We start from the raw sequence: 17,179 nt of genomic DNA on the forward strand, positions 1-17,179 counted from the left end.
CTCTCCGTCTCTCTCTTTTCTTCTGTCTTTACTGTGTCTCTTGTTGGTCTCAGCCTCCTTTTTCTTTATCTTCTCTTCTTTTGTCCGCCAATTCCCAAGGGCAGGTGTCCCAAGGCAGGCTAGCTCTCAGCTCAGGCAGCTTGGAGAGTGAGTTCCAGAGTGGAGGCAGTAGGTAGGCAGACCCAGAGCTCCCAGGAATGGTCCTTCAGCCTTTAGTTACCACAGCTGCTGATAGGCACAGGATATACCCACTCTGAACCGTGGCTGGACCTCCATTAATAAATCACAAAGTGGACAGCAATCATTAACTGACCTTTGGAAAGATGATGATGATGCATTAACCAACACCACCAAGATCTTTTAGAAAGTCTGCGGGAAAATCTAAGTTTGAACAGATCCCAACGTTGGCCAGTAAATGTGATCTGTTACTAAGTGTGCTGGCAGTAACTGAAAGGTCTCTTCTGGTCTGGTCTAGTCTGGTCTGATTCTTCAAGTGACACCACCACTAACAATTTAAGTCTGCTAATGAATGTAGGTGTATGCTGACATGTCCTCAGACACACTCACAAACATACACACCCACCCCCTTAAGAAGAGACAGTCCTAATATGGTGTTTATGACCTGTGTGTGTGGTAACTCCAGAGATCCAGTATTAATTTCTGACCTTGTCATTCTATGAGACCCTTTTGAGTACATGTTCCATGTGCCTGGCTCTAACACATTAGAACAACAGCCTCCTTGACCCCAAGGAAGCATGACTTACAAACAGGATTCCCCATTTGCTAAAGAACAACAACAATCAATTGTGATATAAAGCATTCCAATAATAGTCTTGCATTGGTTATCATTAAATACATGTTAACTCAGGAAAAGGCACTCGCACTACTCCCCTTTCTGACTTTTGTTTGTTTCAAAAACACATTCCCCTCAGCACATATGCATACAATTAGCATACAGTTTTAGAACATTCCTTTACTTTAAGTTCTCTAATCAAGCTATCCTAAAGGCTGGTTTGCAGGCAGTTGGAGAGTGTGAATGATTGGACTGCATATCTGCATGGCCCCAGCTGGCCAGCCCCTGGCAACCCCAGGCAGTCTCCCAGGGTGCAGTTACACTGCTGCACTGCAGGGGGCCTGCACAGTCTGGGTTCAAAGAGTCCAGCACAACTTTGAGGGTATAGATATCTAGTTTATATAGCCATACACCTGGAGCTTTATTACAGAAATTATATTTGATATGGTAGCCAACCATTATCTAGAAAACAATCCAATTGCAGTGGGGTCCAATCTGACTAACTAAATCGGTTTATACGAAACTTTACTTTTAGTTTAATATCGTATTTTAACATATCATTTCTGATGGATAATTGACATTACCAGGGTGTCAAAACGGCAGACTGTGTATTTTGTGGGCGCGTTTGACTATGATTTCAGAATAGTGCAGTTGCTGTAATATGTCTCTGAAGTTGTATGATCAACAATCCACAAGATTCTGTTAAAAAAAAGTAGGCTAGTAATAACATGATAAGAATACATTGTTCTGCGTCCGTTGATAGACCCCAACATACTGTAGCCTACTGGACTGGTCACGCGGCTGCAGCTTAACCACTTGGGTCTGAACATTGCAAAAATATGTCAAACTGTGACATTTTTTCTTTGCGTTATTTTAGGCTTGTGAAAGACTCACTTTTGTATGCAACATTCGGTAGCCTAATCGTTGTTTAATCGAAGTCATAGTCTACATATTTTCCTATCGGGCTACTGTAAGTGGAACACGTTCAATTGGCAATGAAGTACAACGTGCAGACGTGAAACATGTGGGAAAGATATAATGTTTGTAGTAATATTTTTCGACTTTTTAATATTATAAATAATGTACTTGAAATAAGTGAACCTTTGTTCGATAGTTTTAAAACTTTACACTGGAACACCAGTTATTAGGATAACACAACATTCATCAACACCTGAAAAAGACGGCTGCAAAAATAAGGGAAAAAACATTTTAAACATAAATGTGTGAAAATGAATGCAGCATAAAACCAACTGAAAAGTTTGCATGACTTCAGAGAAATGTGTAGGGCTATAGTCGTTTTGATTTGTGTCTGGATTATATCCGTGATTACCTTTTCTTGGTCACTCTCAGCCTACACAGCTTTTCGTCACTTGTTAAGCCTCTTCTCAGCAGCCTCATCAATTCCAAATACCAGCCCGTTCTCGGTAGCATTTAGGATGAACCTCGATTCCCCTTTGCCGAACCTTTGATCCTGTCTTTGAACTTCATAGCGCTATAAGGATGGCTGAAGTTAGCATACGAAAGTGGCCGGGCAGAAACTCGCCAACCCCCACTCTTTCTAACACACTCCTCCCAACACGTGAAAATAAATTATGCAATTATACACGTCTTAACATCGTGAGCAAATGTACCCAAATGTACAGTTCTTAACTGACAGCGAATGGGAGACTGGGACGCCTCGGAATTGGCTACTGTGAGTCAGTGAACTAGAGATTTTTGGCTGGTGGTCATTTACTACCTTATTTAACGTTTCCAACAAGTTTTATGTATCGGCGTAAACCATTCTCTGTGGTTACAGAACAGTTGCTCAGGTTAGGCCCAATATCGGTCCTGAATCTGACCTGAAAGACCTGGATGGGTGAAGGGAAGGATGGAGATAATGGTCTAAGGGAAGGGACACATATAACAGACCAAGACAATAGAATATACTCTACCCAACAACAGAAGGTCAGTTCTAGTCTTTGCACAGTCACTTCTACACACATGGACACAGTCTGGTATTGTTTCAACATCTGTTTAAATGTGCAAAAGAGATGCAGTAACCTTTTAATGTTTGACATGTTTCTCACACTGTACATCCCAAATATTATACACTTGGGAATGGACAAAAACAAATCATTAGCACATAATTATATAACATGGGAACAATTCTAGAAAATAATACACTTGTATATTGTAGGTGAATTCTAGTGGTCCCACCTCTCAAGAGCGCCCACTCCCAACCCAAGATCTTCTCCTGTCTGGCCCCCCAATGGTGGAATCATCTCCCCACCTCCATCAGAAATACTGACTGAAAAGGCTAAAGACACACTTGTTCCGGGAGTACAACGGTACTTAAGAAAGATTTGTTGGATCAGATGTTAGTTTTTCCTACAGGAACACAATGACACTTATTGAGGGACTTGTTGCACTTGTTGGTTAGTTGTAACTGATTTAACTACATATACTCGCTGTGAATTATATTATTGTTGCTTGCTTTCCTCCAGGTACACTAGCACTTTCGAGGATCATGTTGTTTAATTGTAATTTGTTTAACTACATGCTCTTCTGGTTATACCCATTGGCACTTATTTGCTTTTCACAATGTATGCTTCATGTTTTTGGTTACCCACAATGTTTTTGGGGCTTGTTGTTTATGATCATTGACCAATGCAGTTTTTGTAAAGCTCTTTCGTGTAAGTCGCTTTGGATAAAAGCATCTGCTAAATGAATAAATGTAAATGAATTCGAAAGGCAGTGATTTCAGATGACGTCATACGTTAATGACCAGAGGCGAAAATTGAGAATGACCAACATTTTGGTTTGACTGATGCTGACAGACAGAGCAGGACACATTCTCAGTTTCAATACTTTATTACACAGGGTTGTGAATGCTGAACATTTCCAGTGAATTTAACAGACACCTACCCTGGCCAACTCCACAAGTGTACAGTTACTTCAGAGCAGAGTAGACACTGGGACAAGGGGATTCAGTGGCTGCATGCCATACTTAGCTCTAAATTAAAAACAGCAGAATACATCCATACCCATGCACACACATGCATGCCTGTCTGCACACATGCACACACACAGAAGTTAGGCCTGGTGTCTATCATTTGTCAGCCCATTCTGTCTGGGAGTTTCAGTGTGTCGTTATAGGGTGGTACTGTGGCGCTGGAATGCCATAGTTTCCTGTGTAGCTTGTCTCTGAAAGCTACGCTGAATGATATTTGACTGAACTTTAAAAACCCAATTGAGTTAACTAGGCAGTCCAAAAACAAGTTGAAGATGAGGAATTTGCCTAAATAACAAATAATGCTAGAGTTTAAGGCAGGAGACTGTGTTGATTTAGAAGGGTGTGGTAATAGCCTGTGGCTCAGTCAAGCTCACTGGAATATTTTCAGGTCTCAGCTTGATCGGTCAGATTGCAAGCAAACAAGATGAACCACTGACACCCTTCCAGTCATGCCTTACGGCTCCTGCAGAACAGATGTGATCACTTGCACATAAGTGGAGAATGGTCCAACTGACATAATAAAAGGCCACACTTTTTACGAACGTCATCGCATCAGGAAAACCCCATAGTGCAGGAAAATGTACTTGGCTGATACTAAACAGCATTTTGAATCATTTGAACCATTCATATTGAATTCAAGAAGAGCAGAGTCTTCTGAGATGGGGCGATAGGATGGCTGATGGAGATAGAGAAGAAGAGTGTCTGAGTCAGTCAGGAAGGTGACAACAAACACAGAACACACAGGCCACAGATGCTGCTCCAACACAGAACACAAACCCAAACAACACCATGCCATATTTACATGGTTACAATCAAATAGAATCACAAAACAGGATTTTCAACAAAGTCACAGTAGAACCCCAAATCATAATCATAAGACACAGTTTACAGGAAGGAAGGAAGACAGAAGTAAGGAAATAAGGAAGACAAGAAGTAAGGAAAGAAGAAAGCAGTCATACAAATATAACTCAATACTAGTGGGTAGTGCCACATAGAAACTGGTCTATAATCTAAAAACTTAAGATTGCAATACTGGTCGTCCAAAAACAACCTCTGACATGTAGATCTGAGAAGATGTAATAGGTTATTGAGTAGGTTTACGCTTAACAGTTTGTCAGACTGAGCGACACAGCCATCTTGATGAAGCCTACCATTTCCTGTGAGATCTGCTTCAGCACCAGATCAGGGCTTTGTTTTGGACCAGGCCAAGGTGTCTGAGTGGTCAAGTCTCTCCTCCGTCCAGAACTAGGATAGCGTGGACTAGTTACAGTGGGCTGACAGGGTCATTACTAACTCATCAAGACTTGGTCCCTGCTTAATGCTTTCAGTGACACACACACACACACACACACACACACACACACACACACACACACACACACACACATAAACAAGGCCATGTATAAGGCAGAAGGACAGATGAGGAAGGACAGGAGATTGGGGGACAGCCAACACAGGAGGCTAGATCCCTGGTCATACAGATCTAGCAGGTTCCAGAGGTCTCCACTCATATATTAGGAGGTACACTATACATTATTTCCAGTCATATTTAACATACTGCATCATGTTCTTTGTTTTGTAAACTGGCATAATACAACCATCCATTATTCTAGGGTGTTTGTATGGGACAAAGGCTTCTAAACCATGCTTGGTACCATGTCTACCATATCTGGTAGTCACATGGGAGAATGCTGATGGTCATGTTGACTGGTTGGTAGAAAGTGCAAAGGCTGAGTGAGAAAGTTAATGCAGCAACATTTTAAAGCGATTTGCCCCTTACAGCATATACTGTAGGTTAATCATTTTTTAAATGACTGGGGGGAAAAAGCATACAGACGTCATTAAAAGTGATTTTTTGGATTAATTCTCAAACAAAAATATTTAAATATATACACACACACACACACTTATGAGAGGATCAGTAGTGTTTGGCTTGAGTCTATGTACAGGTAGGGATATAGAAACAGTACCAGGAGGAAGCTGATGATTCTCAGCGGTTGATATAACCCCACAACACCTACCTACTCACCCACAACCCCTACCCACACAACTCCCCACCGACCTGCATCGTGTTGAAATAACATTTGGAAACCTCTGTGGGAAAAGGATGACGATGAGGGGGTGTTGATTAGAATAATTAGTAACCTTTTAAAAGTTCTGTTTTAAATTATGTACATAATTGCCCCATGGCCCCATCACCAGGTCAGTCCCAGGCTAGACCCAGGCTAGGTCAGGTGCTGTAGTGGAACAGTACTCCAGCAGCATCTCAGGTTTAAGAGGGATTCAGGTTTCATTCTGTGGTTTCCTCATAGGTCTTCTCCAAGGTGCCCTCAGAGGTCATCTGATAACCTGAGTAGCTCCAGGAAGGCACCCACAGCTCCAAAGTAACCCTGTGGACAGAGAGCAACATCAGATACCATCACATCAGTAAAAGGTGAATGTGTATTTGGTGTACGTGCGTTATTTAAGTGTGTGACTGACCTCGTGCTCCAGGAAGAGGGCTTTGAGCTGGCCTTTCGACCAGAAGTCCATGGCATATGCAAGCAGCTTGGTGGACACAGTATTGATCCTCAGAAAGTTCCCCACAAACACCACCCTCTCAATTTTCTGAAACATAACAGCAGATGGAAAGTTCACCATGATGTCTGTTGCACAAAAAAACTGATAAGAGGTCGACCTTTCAAAAGCAAGATAATACGAAAGGAATTTACAAAAGCCAGAAGTTTATGACTATGTGCAGTGAGATTAGACTGCCACCTGGTGGAGAGAACATGTCACTGCAGTATGAGAATCCAAACTGAATCCTAGCTGACCATGGTGACTCAGCAGAGGAGAACTAGGGTTAAGCAACAGTCAAAAGCCCATGTCAGCGCAAGTCAATGGAAGTTACGCTCCTGCCAATTGCATCACTGCATCTGTCATTCTAATAAAAAACTAAAAATAAACAACAGCAAACTGAGTGGTGTGGTTGTCAGGCAGGCCTGTGGACACAGTGCTAAAAAGAGCACACATGCAATATGGACCGGGCACATACAGGTCGTGAAATCTTTCAACATGTCTATGTATGTGTGTTTGTGTGTGTTCATGCTGTCAATGTTGTGGTACTGTGTGCTTTGATAGCCCTGTACAATGCTGCTTGATCTCCAGTCCACAAGGCAACACTGTAAAGAAGCTGAAAGCACACAGAGTGCTCTTCTCTCCCAGTCCTCCACAGGCACACACACCTCCTCTGCTGTTAACACCTCCACAAGGAAGTCAAGTCTTGTTGTGGAAAACTTACCTCAGAAAAAACAAGCTGTGAGACTAGACATGATTGTTAAGCATTGTCTTGTAATTGTGTCTGATAGGGGTGGGGGTCAAACTCAGGGTTCAGGAAGTGGACTGACCAGCAGCGTAGAGCATCCCTCAAACTAACCTTGCAGCTTAACCAGCCGAAAATGGATCATTCTAAATTATTATAATCAACGTATCTCCTCCTCTTTCATGTTTGAGATTAACCAGGGATATCAGGACACATGAGTTCTCTACAACTAGAGCTTAGGTCCAATTGTTTTTCAAATCATTTCAAAAACAGAGCATGTACTTGAGTCTGTGTGACCGTCAGATGAGTGGATGGGGATTTTGGAACAAGCCCATTGGCTTCAATCTACCAGATGAGCTCATGACTACACAACACACGTCAGGATGCAACTGGTAAAAGACCAGTTACAAACAAATCCTATAAATGAACACGTGACAGTACCTCATTCACAGCACACATGCGTGCGATGGAGCCGATGTTGTTGGTGATGGTGACCAGCGTGGCTCTGGCCAGGTCCTCCTTACTGATGCTGTCCCTCTTCTCCTTACTCATCATGTGACCAAAGCTGCAATCAATCAACCCATCAATACATCAATCCATCCATCCATCCGCCCACTCATCCATCCACTCATCCATCCATCAAGGACATCACAAAGAGCCCTCAGGAAAAACGGCCCTCGCCGCGTCAGTGGTTCATGTCAGTGTGCCCCTGCTTCTTACCTGGAGGCCACAGCGGAGCCTTGCAGGCTGAAGCGGTCGTAGTCCCCTCCGTAGATGTCCTTCACCAGCTTGTCCACGTTGGTGGAGTCCCCCTTGGCAGCCATCTCCATCGCCTCCTCAAACGTCTCACAGCCAGTCAGCAGGCAGCACAGCCCCAGGAACGTACCACCTCCCAGGCTAAGAGAGGGGTTGAGAGAGAAGAAACCATCTTCTGTAAGTTCTCTACATTATACCCAGGGTGTACAGGGTATGGTGTCACTTAAATTGAACCAGTCAGACTTGATCACTTTTATGTACAAAAAAGCATCCTTGTGTGCCACGTGTAAGTGTGACTTAACAAGAGGGGGTGTTTAAAAGGTATAGGATAAAAGCCTAACATAAAGATCTTCTGTACTGCATTTTGTTGACTCCATAATATGAACACGCACAACCTACCCAGGCCTTAGGGAGCTTGGTATTCAAACTGGACTGGTATCAACACCATATCAAAACAAACACACACATTATGGTCTACTTGACAACAGTGCAATCTCTGTTTACCCACAGTACACTGATCCAGCAATAGTGAAGTACAGGGCAGTGTGTGTGTGTGTGTGTGTGTGTACCTGGTGCCTGTGACCCGTTTGTAGTTGTCCTTGGAGTAGACAGCCAGGATGCTGACTCCTGAGCCAATGTTGACTAGGAGCATGGGGAAGGGGTTGTCAAGGCAACAAGGTTGTTTGACACAGTGCTCTGGATCAGACGGGTTCTGGAAGAAGTAGCCCTCGGGGTGACCGTTGAAGCCCACTGAGTCCACGTACAGCAGGCCGTGGATCAGACAGTCCAGCTCGTCCAGCTTCTGGAGCTCCAGGTCGGCTATCTGAGTGATACAGAGAACCAGGACGGGACTTTCAATTCACTCAAATAGCCTTTATTTCAGATCACCTATTTATTCAAGCCTAGTCAGACTGGGTGGCAGAATATGACACAGTCCTACCAGGGCCGGAGTCGGAACCTTTTTCGGCCGAGCCATACGTTGTAAACGTTCGGGGCTTAGCCCGAACCTAGGACCTAGTCAAGGTTTTGATATGCGCGGAAATCGGAACTTCGCAGGAATGCGAGGGCGCATAGCGCGCGAGCAAGATTTTTTGCATTCATTTCAGTGCAAAATTGTTTTTAGAGCTTTATGTAATATAAACATTACGTTGGACTCATGTTGTTATATCTTCCGGAAATTACAACCCAAATTTTTACCTGAAAGATTCAGGGCTTTTGAGAATACATATTTGACCCACCCATTTATATTACATAAACCCCATTTATATTACATAAAGCTCAAAAACTATTTTGCATCTGCTGGCCCAATTTATGAGTGGGCAGAGCGACCCACCGGGAATTCTCCCTATTATCCCCCGATGGCCACTCCGGGCCTGAGTCCTACCCAGTAATTACCCTTCGCTGTTTGTTTTCTTTCTTTCTTTTGTCCTCTCTCCCTTTATTTCTTTTGTTATTTTTCTCTTTCTGTCGGTCTTTTATTCTTTCTGTAAGGGATCCCTAACCTCTACCTCGCCCTCTCCATTCTCTCACCGTCCTGAAGTCCTCCTCGAACTTGTAGGCCCCTCCCCCGGTGGCGCAGAGCGTGGTGTGCAGGCTGGAGAAGTTCTTGTCGCGGCCCATCTGGATGAAGCCCAGCATGTCGTGCGTGGGGAAGCGGATGAAGTGCAGGTTCCCCGTGCGGCCGCACATGGTCAGGTTGCGGAGCTCCAGGTGCACGTCACGGATGCCCGTGTTGCCGTAGGCCACGTTGGACGTGAGGTAGCGGCGGATGCTCTTCAGGTTCTCCACCTCCTCCTGCTCCTCCTCTGCCGTGATGTCCTTGGGCTCGAAGTAGACCAGCTTCACCAGGGTGCCCCCGATGTCCATGCCAAACCAGGGGAAGGCTGGGGAGGGACAGATGGACACCGGTCATAATAGGTACTGGGTGAGACACTAGGAAAAGGCCCACTGGTATCTACAATGTCCCAGAACACCTGTAAGGTGTGTGGGATGACAATGGCATTTTCTTGTATAATGCATCCAAACCTTTCACATGATAGATGAGCAAAGGACTTGTGACACGATGCACACATCATTCTAATGAAATGCTTCTAGGTTATTTTATGAGGAAGTAAAAAAGGGATAAGGAGAATGAAGAGAAGGAGGAGGGGATGAGAGTGCGTGGGGGACAAGAATGAGAGGGAAGGGGGGGGGGGGGGGGGGGGCAGGGCAGGGCTCTCACACACTGAGCAGCCAAGTTCAGCAACAAAAGCAAAGGGCTTTGTTGCCATGGAAACACGGCAATGGAGAGAAGATTGCCTGGAGATCCCAACCAACCCGTTGTTAACCCCCTCTTGTCCAGCAGACTGAAATGTTCTGTGCCTACAGTATCAAGGATACACATTCTGTACAGTCTGTTCAATATGAGCCGATAAAAAATATAATTTTTCATATTTGAAAGACATGTACACACACACAAGGGGTTGAGGTTAGGGTCAACAGAGGTCAGAGGTTATGGCCTGGCAGGTCAGGTCAGGGTGCAACTTTTGTATGAGGTTGGCTAAATAAATCATTGACTGGCTATATGACTGTTCAGATCTGGTTGGTTCAATGGCTGGCTGATTCACTGTTTGTCATGTTGGTTTACTGGCTGATTAAATGGCTACTTCATTGACTAGTCAATTGACTGGAAAGCCGCATGTGGGTTAAAGGTCCGTGTAGTCCTGTTTACTTGCTCCAGTAGAGCCAGGTTAGGCCAGAGGCAAAGTGCTACTCTGCCACAGCCCTGCTTAAACTGGTCCACTCTTTCTCTCTCTCACACACACATTTTTTCACTCTCACTCATTCACATTCATTCTCTCAAACTCACTTCTCATGCTCACTCCCCAGGAGTGTCCATTTTATGTGTTGAGTTTATATAGCCTAGGGCCACTCTCACACAAACACTCCCAGTGTTCAATTTGCTGTGTAGTCACACTCTTTCACTCAGACACACAAACTAATACTAAGAATAATTTCAAACATTAAATAAAAATTATAGCAAACAAAAACAACAACAACAAAATATTTTTTATTTATCTAATGGATCAAAAACAAATGAATGTCATGATATCATCTTGATAACAGCTTCTTAGCAACCTACAGACATCCGTTGATTCCCAATATTCTCCAATTCCAGACCATAATAGCAGTGAGTTGTTTGCGTTCCAGTCTTATTTGCTCAGTCGCCAGAGGAATGCAGACAGACAGCCTAGAGTTGTTGTGGCAACCTCTTGGACACAAGGCTGCTTTTTAAGAATGAGCACAACCTATCTATCTCACATATGTACACATTCATACACACTGACAGAATGTGTGTGTGTGTCTCTCTCTCTCACGCACACACACGGTCAAAAAAAATACACAAAACTAAACCTTATCTGCATTTCGCATCTGTGGGAACATACCAATGAAAGACAGTGCTGTCTTACCTGGTTTTTTGACTATGAGCTTCATCCTGACACTCAGTCTCAGATGCTTGGACAGTCTACGCCACCATCCGAGACATAAGCAGTCAAATACAGAGCTTATGATCTTTTGGTGTGAGGGTGTCAGGGCAGTAAACTATCCTACCCCTCAGACATTGTCGCATGTATCTAGTGGCCTGGGGGAGTAAAGGAGGAGGCTGGGAGACCCCTTTGCTATCTAGGGGTTGGCTCTTGCATCTCCTTCAGACCGCCCTCCTGGGAAGTACTGACTTGTGATTGGCTATGAACAGTTGTCTATCATAACAGCAGTGCCCTCTGCACACCGCCTGACTCTGCATAAGCCAATGAAATACCAGAGCATGTCAAAGACCTCACAAAAACACTAGTGAGGGAGGAGAGTTATTCCTCATACTCTTTGACCGGGGATAACGTTTAACATATAATGTAAAATGGTGATGGCATCATTAATGATGCCATCATGGTGGGACATTATAACACATACTATCCACCGTGTCAATATAGACACAATGCAAATTATTATTCGCAAGGCAAATCGCAAACGGTTATCTTTTAAGAGTAACGATTGGAAATGTGCTGGAAATATTGCTGACAGCATCTTAAAGTCGATAAGACTCGTAGGAATCTAAATTCCTGAAGCATTAGTATTAGGCCTACAGCTTAGGTATTGTGCCGAGACAACTGAACAACAGGAGAAAGTGGGTTTACTGACATTCTCTGCCAAGGCTCTCGTACAAAGCTTTATTCTCCCCTGCAGCCGGCCAGTTGAACTTGTTTTTAGTGTCATGCTTGGATCGCGATGTGCAAGCAATGCTTAATTTCCTGAGAAGTCATTGATCTAAGAGAGATCATTAACTGGGGCCAATTTAGGTTTCAGAAAGCGTCTCCTAATTTGCATAATCAGTACAATGACCATGGCTTCCACTGAAACCGACTGCTCTTTGACAGCTGTCAAATTGAGAACTGCGAGGTTGACAGCAGTTCCAACAGCAACAACTATACTTACGTGGTCTGTTCTTTCTACCCGAATCCATTCTTCTCCGAAGTCTGCATCGTTTGGCTGGCGACCCATTATTCTGAACATCCTCCTGAAGATGGCGAAAATTTTCAATTCCATTATGGCTTCCACTGCTACTGCTACCGCCCCCACTACCGCTGCAACTCGTTCCGTTTAAACTTAAAGCATTTAAACTCCCGTTGCTGGTTGACGTAGAATGAAATCCGTTCGTTAGACCGTTCCCGTGGCAGGCACCCTTCCTTGTCAGGTCCGATGTGTTGCTATGATCCATGTTCAATGAGGAAGGAGAGCGGCAGCGCAGCAGGCAGCCTTGGAAAGGGGAAATTAGTCCGCGTTTAGAACGTTTCAAAATGGTTTGAAACGTAGCCTATCTTTCTCTAATACCTCTCGAAAGGAATCTAACTGCCTTTTTGAGAAAATGAACGGCACGTGTGAGGTGATACAATTTGATAACAACTGCTAACCGTTCAACTGAGGTCACTGACGGTCATCTTGCTTCTTCATTCTCCCCTTGCGGCAGCTTCCGAGAGTTTAACAGCCGGCAGCCTACGTCATTGTATCTACAGCTCAGGTTTCGAATGGAACATCACTTAGACTAGTGGCCTAATAATGTCTCCATCTTTCAGTAATTTCCTAAAGCATTGTTCTTTACAGCCTTTAGCCTTTATTCGTGTAAGGATGTTGCTCTCCTTTGTTGCCTAGATCAAACGACAATAACCAACTAAGCATTTTATAGTAACCTTACAAACTATTTGGAATTGAAACAAACAAACGTGCAGCATGCTCTCTTGAATGATAAAAACACTGTAAAAGTAGGTCTATCTGCATAAATAGCAGGGTAAACAATACTTTTTATTGCGACTGTTTTCGTATGTTGTGATCATAAGGGTAAGGCTGTTCCTATCTCGCTATGTGCTATAGCCTATGATACCACATGATGGCGCCACATAGTAGCTGCCCTAAAAGTTAAATACCCTGGATTCAAAGACATTACCATTCCGACAAAGAGAGAGAGAGAGGGAGAGAGAGAGAGAGAGAGAGAGAGAGAGAGAGAGAGAGACGGAGAGGGGGGGGGAGAAAGTGGGTTAGAGAAAGGGAGGGATATCATCTTTTACAGTTGCCAATTTTTTCTCTCTGATTGATCTCCATTCATTTCCACAAAATATTGAATTAAGACAACTGCAGGCAGCAAATATAAAATAATGTGTGCAGCCTACTTTTCTTTTAAGCTAAAGTACAGAAATTGCCAAAATCGAATCCTCGTTCTCTGACGTCATCCCGGTGTATTTCTCTCTAACCAAACCACAGATTTCCACAGTGAGTGACTGCCACCAACTATCACTGAATCGCCTCACGCATTGCTATGTATCACTCTTCAAGCTTGTTAACCGGAGTCGTGTTATCTCTTTAATCCGCCCTCCCATCCTTATTAACCTTATTATGCGTTGGTGGAGCTGTGGCACGGATAACGGTGTACAGGTAGGCTAATTACATTGAAAATATAGTTGATTAAAATAAAGTTGGAAAGCCGATTACAATAAGAATTGCTAATGAAAGAGATTTTGACTTCAGTGGATCCAAATACAATTAACTGATCATCAAAAATTATTGTTGGACAGATGAAGGACCTCGTAAGGAACAGCATGACTACGGAGATGATGGACGTGCGCTTATTCAGGTCTCCAGTTTCAACCGCCGCAACTTCACCAACTTTGTACCCTGCCGAAAACGACACAAGTTGCGGTGAGCAGATTCTTAGCCACGGGAGCATGGAAAAGGTCCTCATCGGAGCAGTCCTCACCATGCTCACTTTACTCACCATCTGCGGAAACTTACTGGTGGTTATATCTGTGTGCTTTGTGAAGAAACTTAAGCAGCCCTCCAACTATCTGATCGTGTCTCTGGCAGTGGCGGACCTGTCGGTGGCGGTGGCCGTAATGCCTTTTGTCAGCATCACGGACCTGATCGGTGGCAGGTGGATTTTCGGACAGGTGTTCTGTAACGTCTTCATCGCCATGGACGTTATGTGCTGCACTGCGTCCATCATGACGCTGTGTGTCATCAGCATAGACAGGTGAGACAACACGCACCTGCTACTTATCAGGCCAGTTCCTTTTCCTGCCAAATGTCTCCTTATTTTAAAGTAAAATTCCCTTTCAGACCAGAGAAGTACAGGCTACCAAAACACACCTAGCCCGTGATGAAGCCTTTTGATGAATATAGGAGGAAAATGTTGTGTGATCTCATTTACACCTTGAGGTTCGATCTGACTGTCTCTTCGCTTGTGCTCCTTGTCCTCCCAGGTACCTGGGTATAACCAAGCCACTCACCTATCCTGTCCGCCAGAGTGGCCGCTGCATGGCCAAGATTGTCCTGTCGGTGTGGCTCCTTTCTGCCTCCATCACACTACCCCCTCTCTTTGGCTGGGCCCAGAACGTCAATGACGACCGCGTGTGTCTGATCAGCCAAGACTTTGGCTACACCGTGTACTCCACCGCTGTGGCGTTCTACATCCCCATGTCTGTCATGCTCATCATGTACTATCGGATCTACCGAGCCGCCAAGGTCAGCGCGGCCAAACACACCATCGCTGGCTTTCCCCGGGAGCCGGGGGAAGGAGACAGGGGTGGGGGAGAGGGCGTGCGGGAGACGGGAGAGGGAGTGGACTGCGTGGCGGCGGCCCTGAAGCTCCAGCGGGAGGTGGAGGAGTGCGCCCGCTTCTCGCGTCTCCTCAGAAATGACAGGAAGAACAACATCTCCATCTTCAAGCGGGAGCAGAAGGCAGCGGCCACGCTGGGGATTGTGGTGGGGTGCTTCGGTGTCTGCTGGCTGCCTTTCTTCCTCCTCTCCACAGCCCGGCCCTTCATCTGCGGGGTGGAGTGCAGCTGTGTGCCCCTGTGGGTGGAGAGGATCCTGCTGTGGCTGGGATATGCCAACTCCCTTATCAACCCCTTCATCTACGCTTTCTTCAACCGCGACCTGAGAACCACCTACCGCAACATCCTCCTCTGCCGCTACCGCAACATCAACCGTAAACTCTCTGCAGCCAGCATGCAGGAGGCCCTCAAACTGACAGAGAGACATGACCTGGTCATTAAGGTTAAGTAGGAGAGAGAGAGGGGAGGCTCAGTACGGTCCTTTTAGGCCTAAAGAGAAAGAGATACAGATATTGGTCATAAAGGTCAAAGTGAGACCAACACTTGGTGAAGACACTGGTTTCTCTCCTAACAAGAGAGAAACCTGGAGAGATTCTAATTTGTTTTTGCATGAACTGGAGAGAGAGAGAGAGAGAGAGAGAGAGAGGTCTTAGTGGTTGATACTAAAATAACTATTTATGAGACAATTATGGGAACCAGTTGGGGTTTGTGTACAGGTCATCTGCATGCCAGTATCCATGTGCAGAGCCAAAATCTTGAGTTTATTCACGAGTCTGGAACCCTTCCTGACTTCAGGCAGGATTACTCATCATGTTAGCATGACCAGATAACCCAAGCTATTAATAGAAGGTATGACTGGAAAGATCTCACCAGGATATCCACAAACAATATTTGATACACTTGGATGAACAAAGACACAGACAGCAAGAGAGATAAACAGGCAGAAAGACAGACAGACATGTCGATGACTAGACAGACACAGGGGAAACAGCTAGGAAGACAGACCTAACAATCATTCCGACAGATTTAAAAAGTGCCCCCTCCCTCATAATTTTGGAGGACCCATCCCCCGAATTTGTTCTGTACCAAGCAAGGTTAACAGGTCACCTCTAATCATTTTTTCAATGACATTAAGATATCATTGAGATGACACCGACATGCATGCAAAATTACACTGCACACGCATGTGAAGTATGACTCACTCCACGAACAATTAATGAGGACACTGTCACCTTTTACATCATCATCCACACTCACACTTTGTTAATGGGTACTGGCTGTTTTTGGGGAAAAACCATTTATGACAGTAATATCATGCAACCACTTGCCACTTTGGGTCATAAGTCATATTCTAGATCTGAATAATAAATATCAAATAACAATACAGCATATTAAGAATTAGCGGACGTTCTTTCCTTTAAAGGTTTGTAAACAGTCCACTCTAACCTGTCCTACAGCATGTGAATGTATTATTCATGTGTGAGTAATGGCGTTCTGACAGAAATCTGTAGGTCAGAAGCAGCACTATGTCAGTCATCTATATTTATCCTGTGAATATTCTTTCCAGCTGGCCACACTGACATATTTGGTCAAATTCAATGTTCCCCTGCTCTAAGCGTAAACAAGTAGAAGTGAAATGTTGATTATTTGTGATAAGATCTGATAAAGCCATTTATTCTGTACAGGACTGTACAGCATAATTTGAGTGATGTGAATTCACATGATTTGAAGAGATACTGTAGCTTAATGTAGAACATTATGTCATTAAAATATCTTTTTTCGAGGGTCTTGTGGAGAGTAATGTAGGTAACGGATGTTGTCAAGGTGGCTGGTCATGTGTAGATGTTTTTGTATGTAAAGGATACTAAAGGAGGAGGATACTAAATGTAAAGATGGAAAACTGAAGGAGAAGTCAGAAATGTCAATTTTTGTGCAAGAGAACATGTCTTCTTGTATTATTTAAAGTAAAAGTGTAAAATGTTTTTGCAATATTTTGGTTTATTTTGCCTTCATTGTGTGTACAGTACATATCACATGACACATATCCCTATTGAAGGGCCATGGGGAGGTGTTTCACTGAATAAACCAGACTAGTGGATGACAGAGCTTCCTCCACAGGTGGGCGGTCCTCTGTGTGGGTCTCCTTCAGACAACCCTGTGGTAGCTGTGGTGATTAGCAGATAATGTGGAGAAAC

The 17,179-nt window shown here is 44.2% G+C and overlaps 2 protein-coding genes across 4 annotated transcripts; one reads left to right on the plus strand and one right to left on the minus strand.

Moving 5' to 3' along the window:
- Positions 1–4,719: 4,719 nt before the first annotated feature.
- On the minus strand, positions 4,720–12,862 carry LOC134031005 (pantothenate kinase 1-like). 2 transcript variants are annotated; one of them, XM_062474467.1, is made up of 7 exons: positions 12,316–12,862; positions 9,376–9,728; positions 8,415–8,668; positions 7,810–7,986; positions 7,531–7,654; positions 6,270–6,395; positions 4,720–6,178 (listed from the first exon to the last, which is right to left on the minus strand). In XM_062474467.1, the coding sequence occupies exons 1-7, from the start codon at positions 12,596–12,598 to the stop codon at positions 6,119–6,121; spliced, it is 1,377 nt and encodes a 458-aa protein (XP_062330451.1). In that variant the 5' UTR covers positions 12,599–12,862; the 3' UTR covers positions 4,720–6,118. The 2 variants fall into 2 exon arrangements, with proteins under 2 accessions (XP_062330451.1, XP_062330452.1); XM_062474468.1 differs by lacking the exon at positions 12,316–12,862 and adding an exon at positions 11,295–11,646.
- A 614-nt stretch (positions 12,863–13,476) lies between these two features.
- LOC134031319 (5-hydroxytryptamine receptor 7) lies at positions 13,477–16,951 on the plus strand. Of its 2 annotated transcripts, XM_062474899.1 has the most exons (4): positions 13,477–13,806; positions 13,947–14,070; positions 14,236–14,401; positions 14,631–16,951. In XM_062474899.1, exons 1-4 carry the CDS (start codon positions 13,768–13,770, stop codon positions 15,433–15,435), a joined length of 1,134 nt encoding a protein of 377 aa, XP_062330883.1. In that variant the 5' UTR covers positions 13,477–13,767; the 3' UTR covers positions 15,436–16,951. The 2 variants fall into 2 exon arrangements, with proteins under 2 accessions (XP_062330883.1, XP_062330882.1); XM_062474898.1 differs by having other exon boundaries at positions 13,947–14,401.
- Positions 16,952–17,179: the final 228 nt, after the last annotated feature.

This window comes from Osmerus eperlanus, chromosome 12 (genome assembly GCF_963692335.1).
Source record: "Osmerus eperlanus chromosome 12, fOsmEpe2.1, whole genome shotgun sequence".
In the NCBI taxonomy this organism is placed as follows: domain Eukaryota; kingdom Metazoa; phylum Chordata; class Actinopteri; order Osmeriformes; family Osmeridae; genus Osmerus; species Osmerus eperlanus.

What these genes read in the sequence shown, in the direction of transcription:
- LOC134031005 (XM_062474467.1), bottom strand. Translation starts at nt 12,598, where the DNA reads ATGGATCATAGCAACACATCGGACCTGACAAGGAAGGGTGCCTGCCAC. An exon ending in GGGTAGAAAGAACAGACCAC is followed by an intron (nt 9,729 to 12,315) that starts GTAAGTATAGTT and finishes GTCCCTCCCCAG; the next exon opens with CCTTCCCCTGGTTTGGCATG. An exon ending in GCATGTGTGCTGTGAATGAG is followed by an intron (nt 6,396 to 7,530) that starts GTACTGTCACGT and finishes GTTATGTTTCAG; the next exon opens with AAAATTGAGAGGGTGGTGTT.
- LOC134031319 (XM_062474898.1), top strand. Translation starts at nt 13,768, where the DNA reads ATGCGTTGGTGGAGCTGTGGCACGGATAACGGTGTACAG. An exon ending in GCACGGATAACGGTGTACAG is followed by an intron (nt 13,807 to 13,946) that starts GTAGGCTAATTA and finishes ATTGTTGGACAG; the next exon opens with ATGAAGGACCTCGTAAGGAA. An exon ending in TGTGTCATCAGCATAGACAG is followed by an intron (nt 14,402 to 14,630) that starts GTGAGACAACAC and finishes TTGTCCTCCCAG; the next exon opens with GTACCTGGGTATAACCAAGC.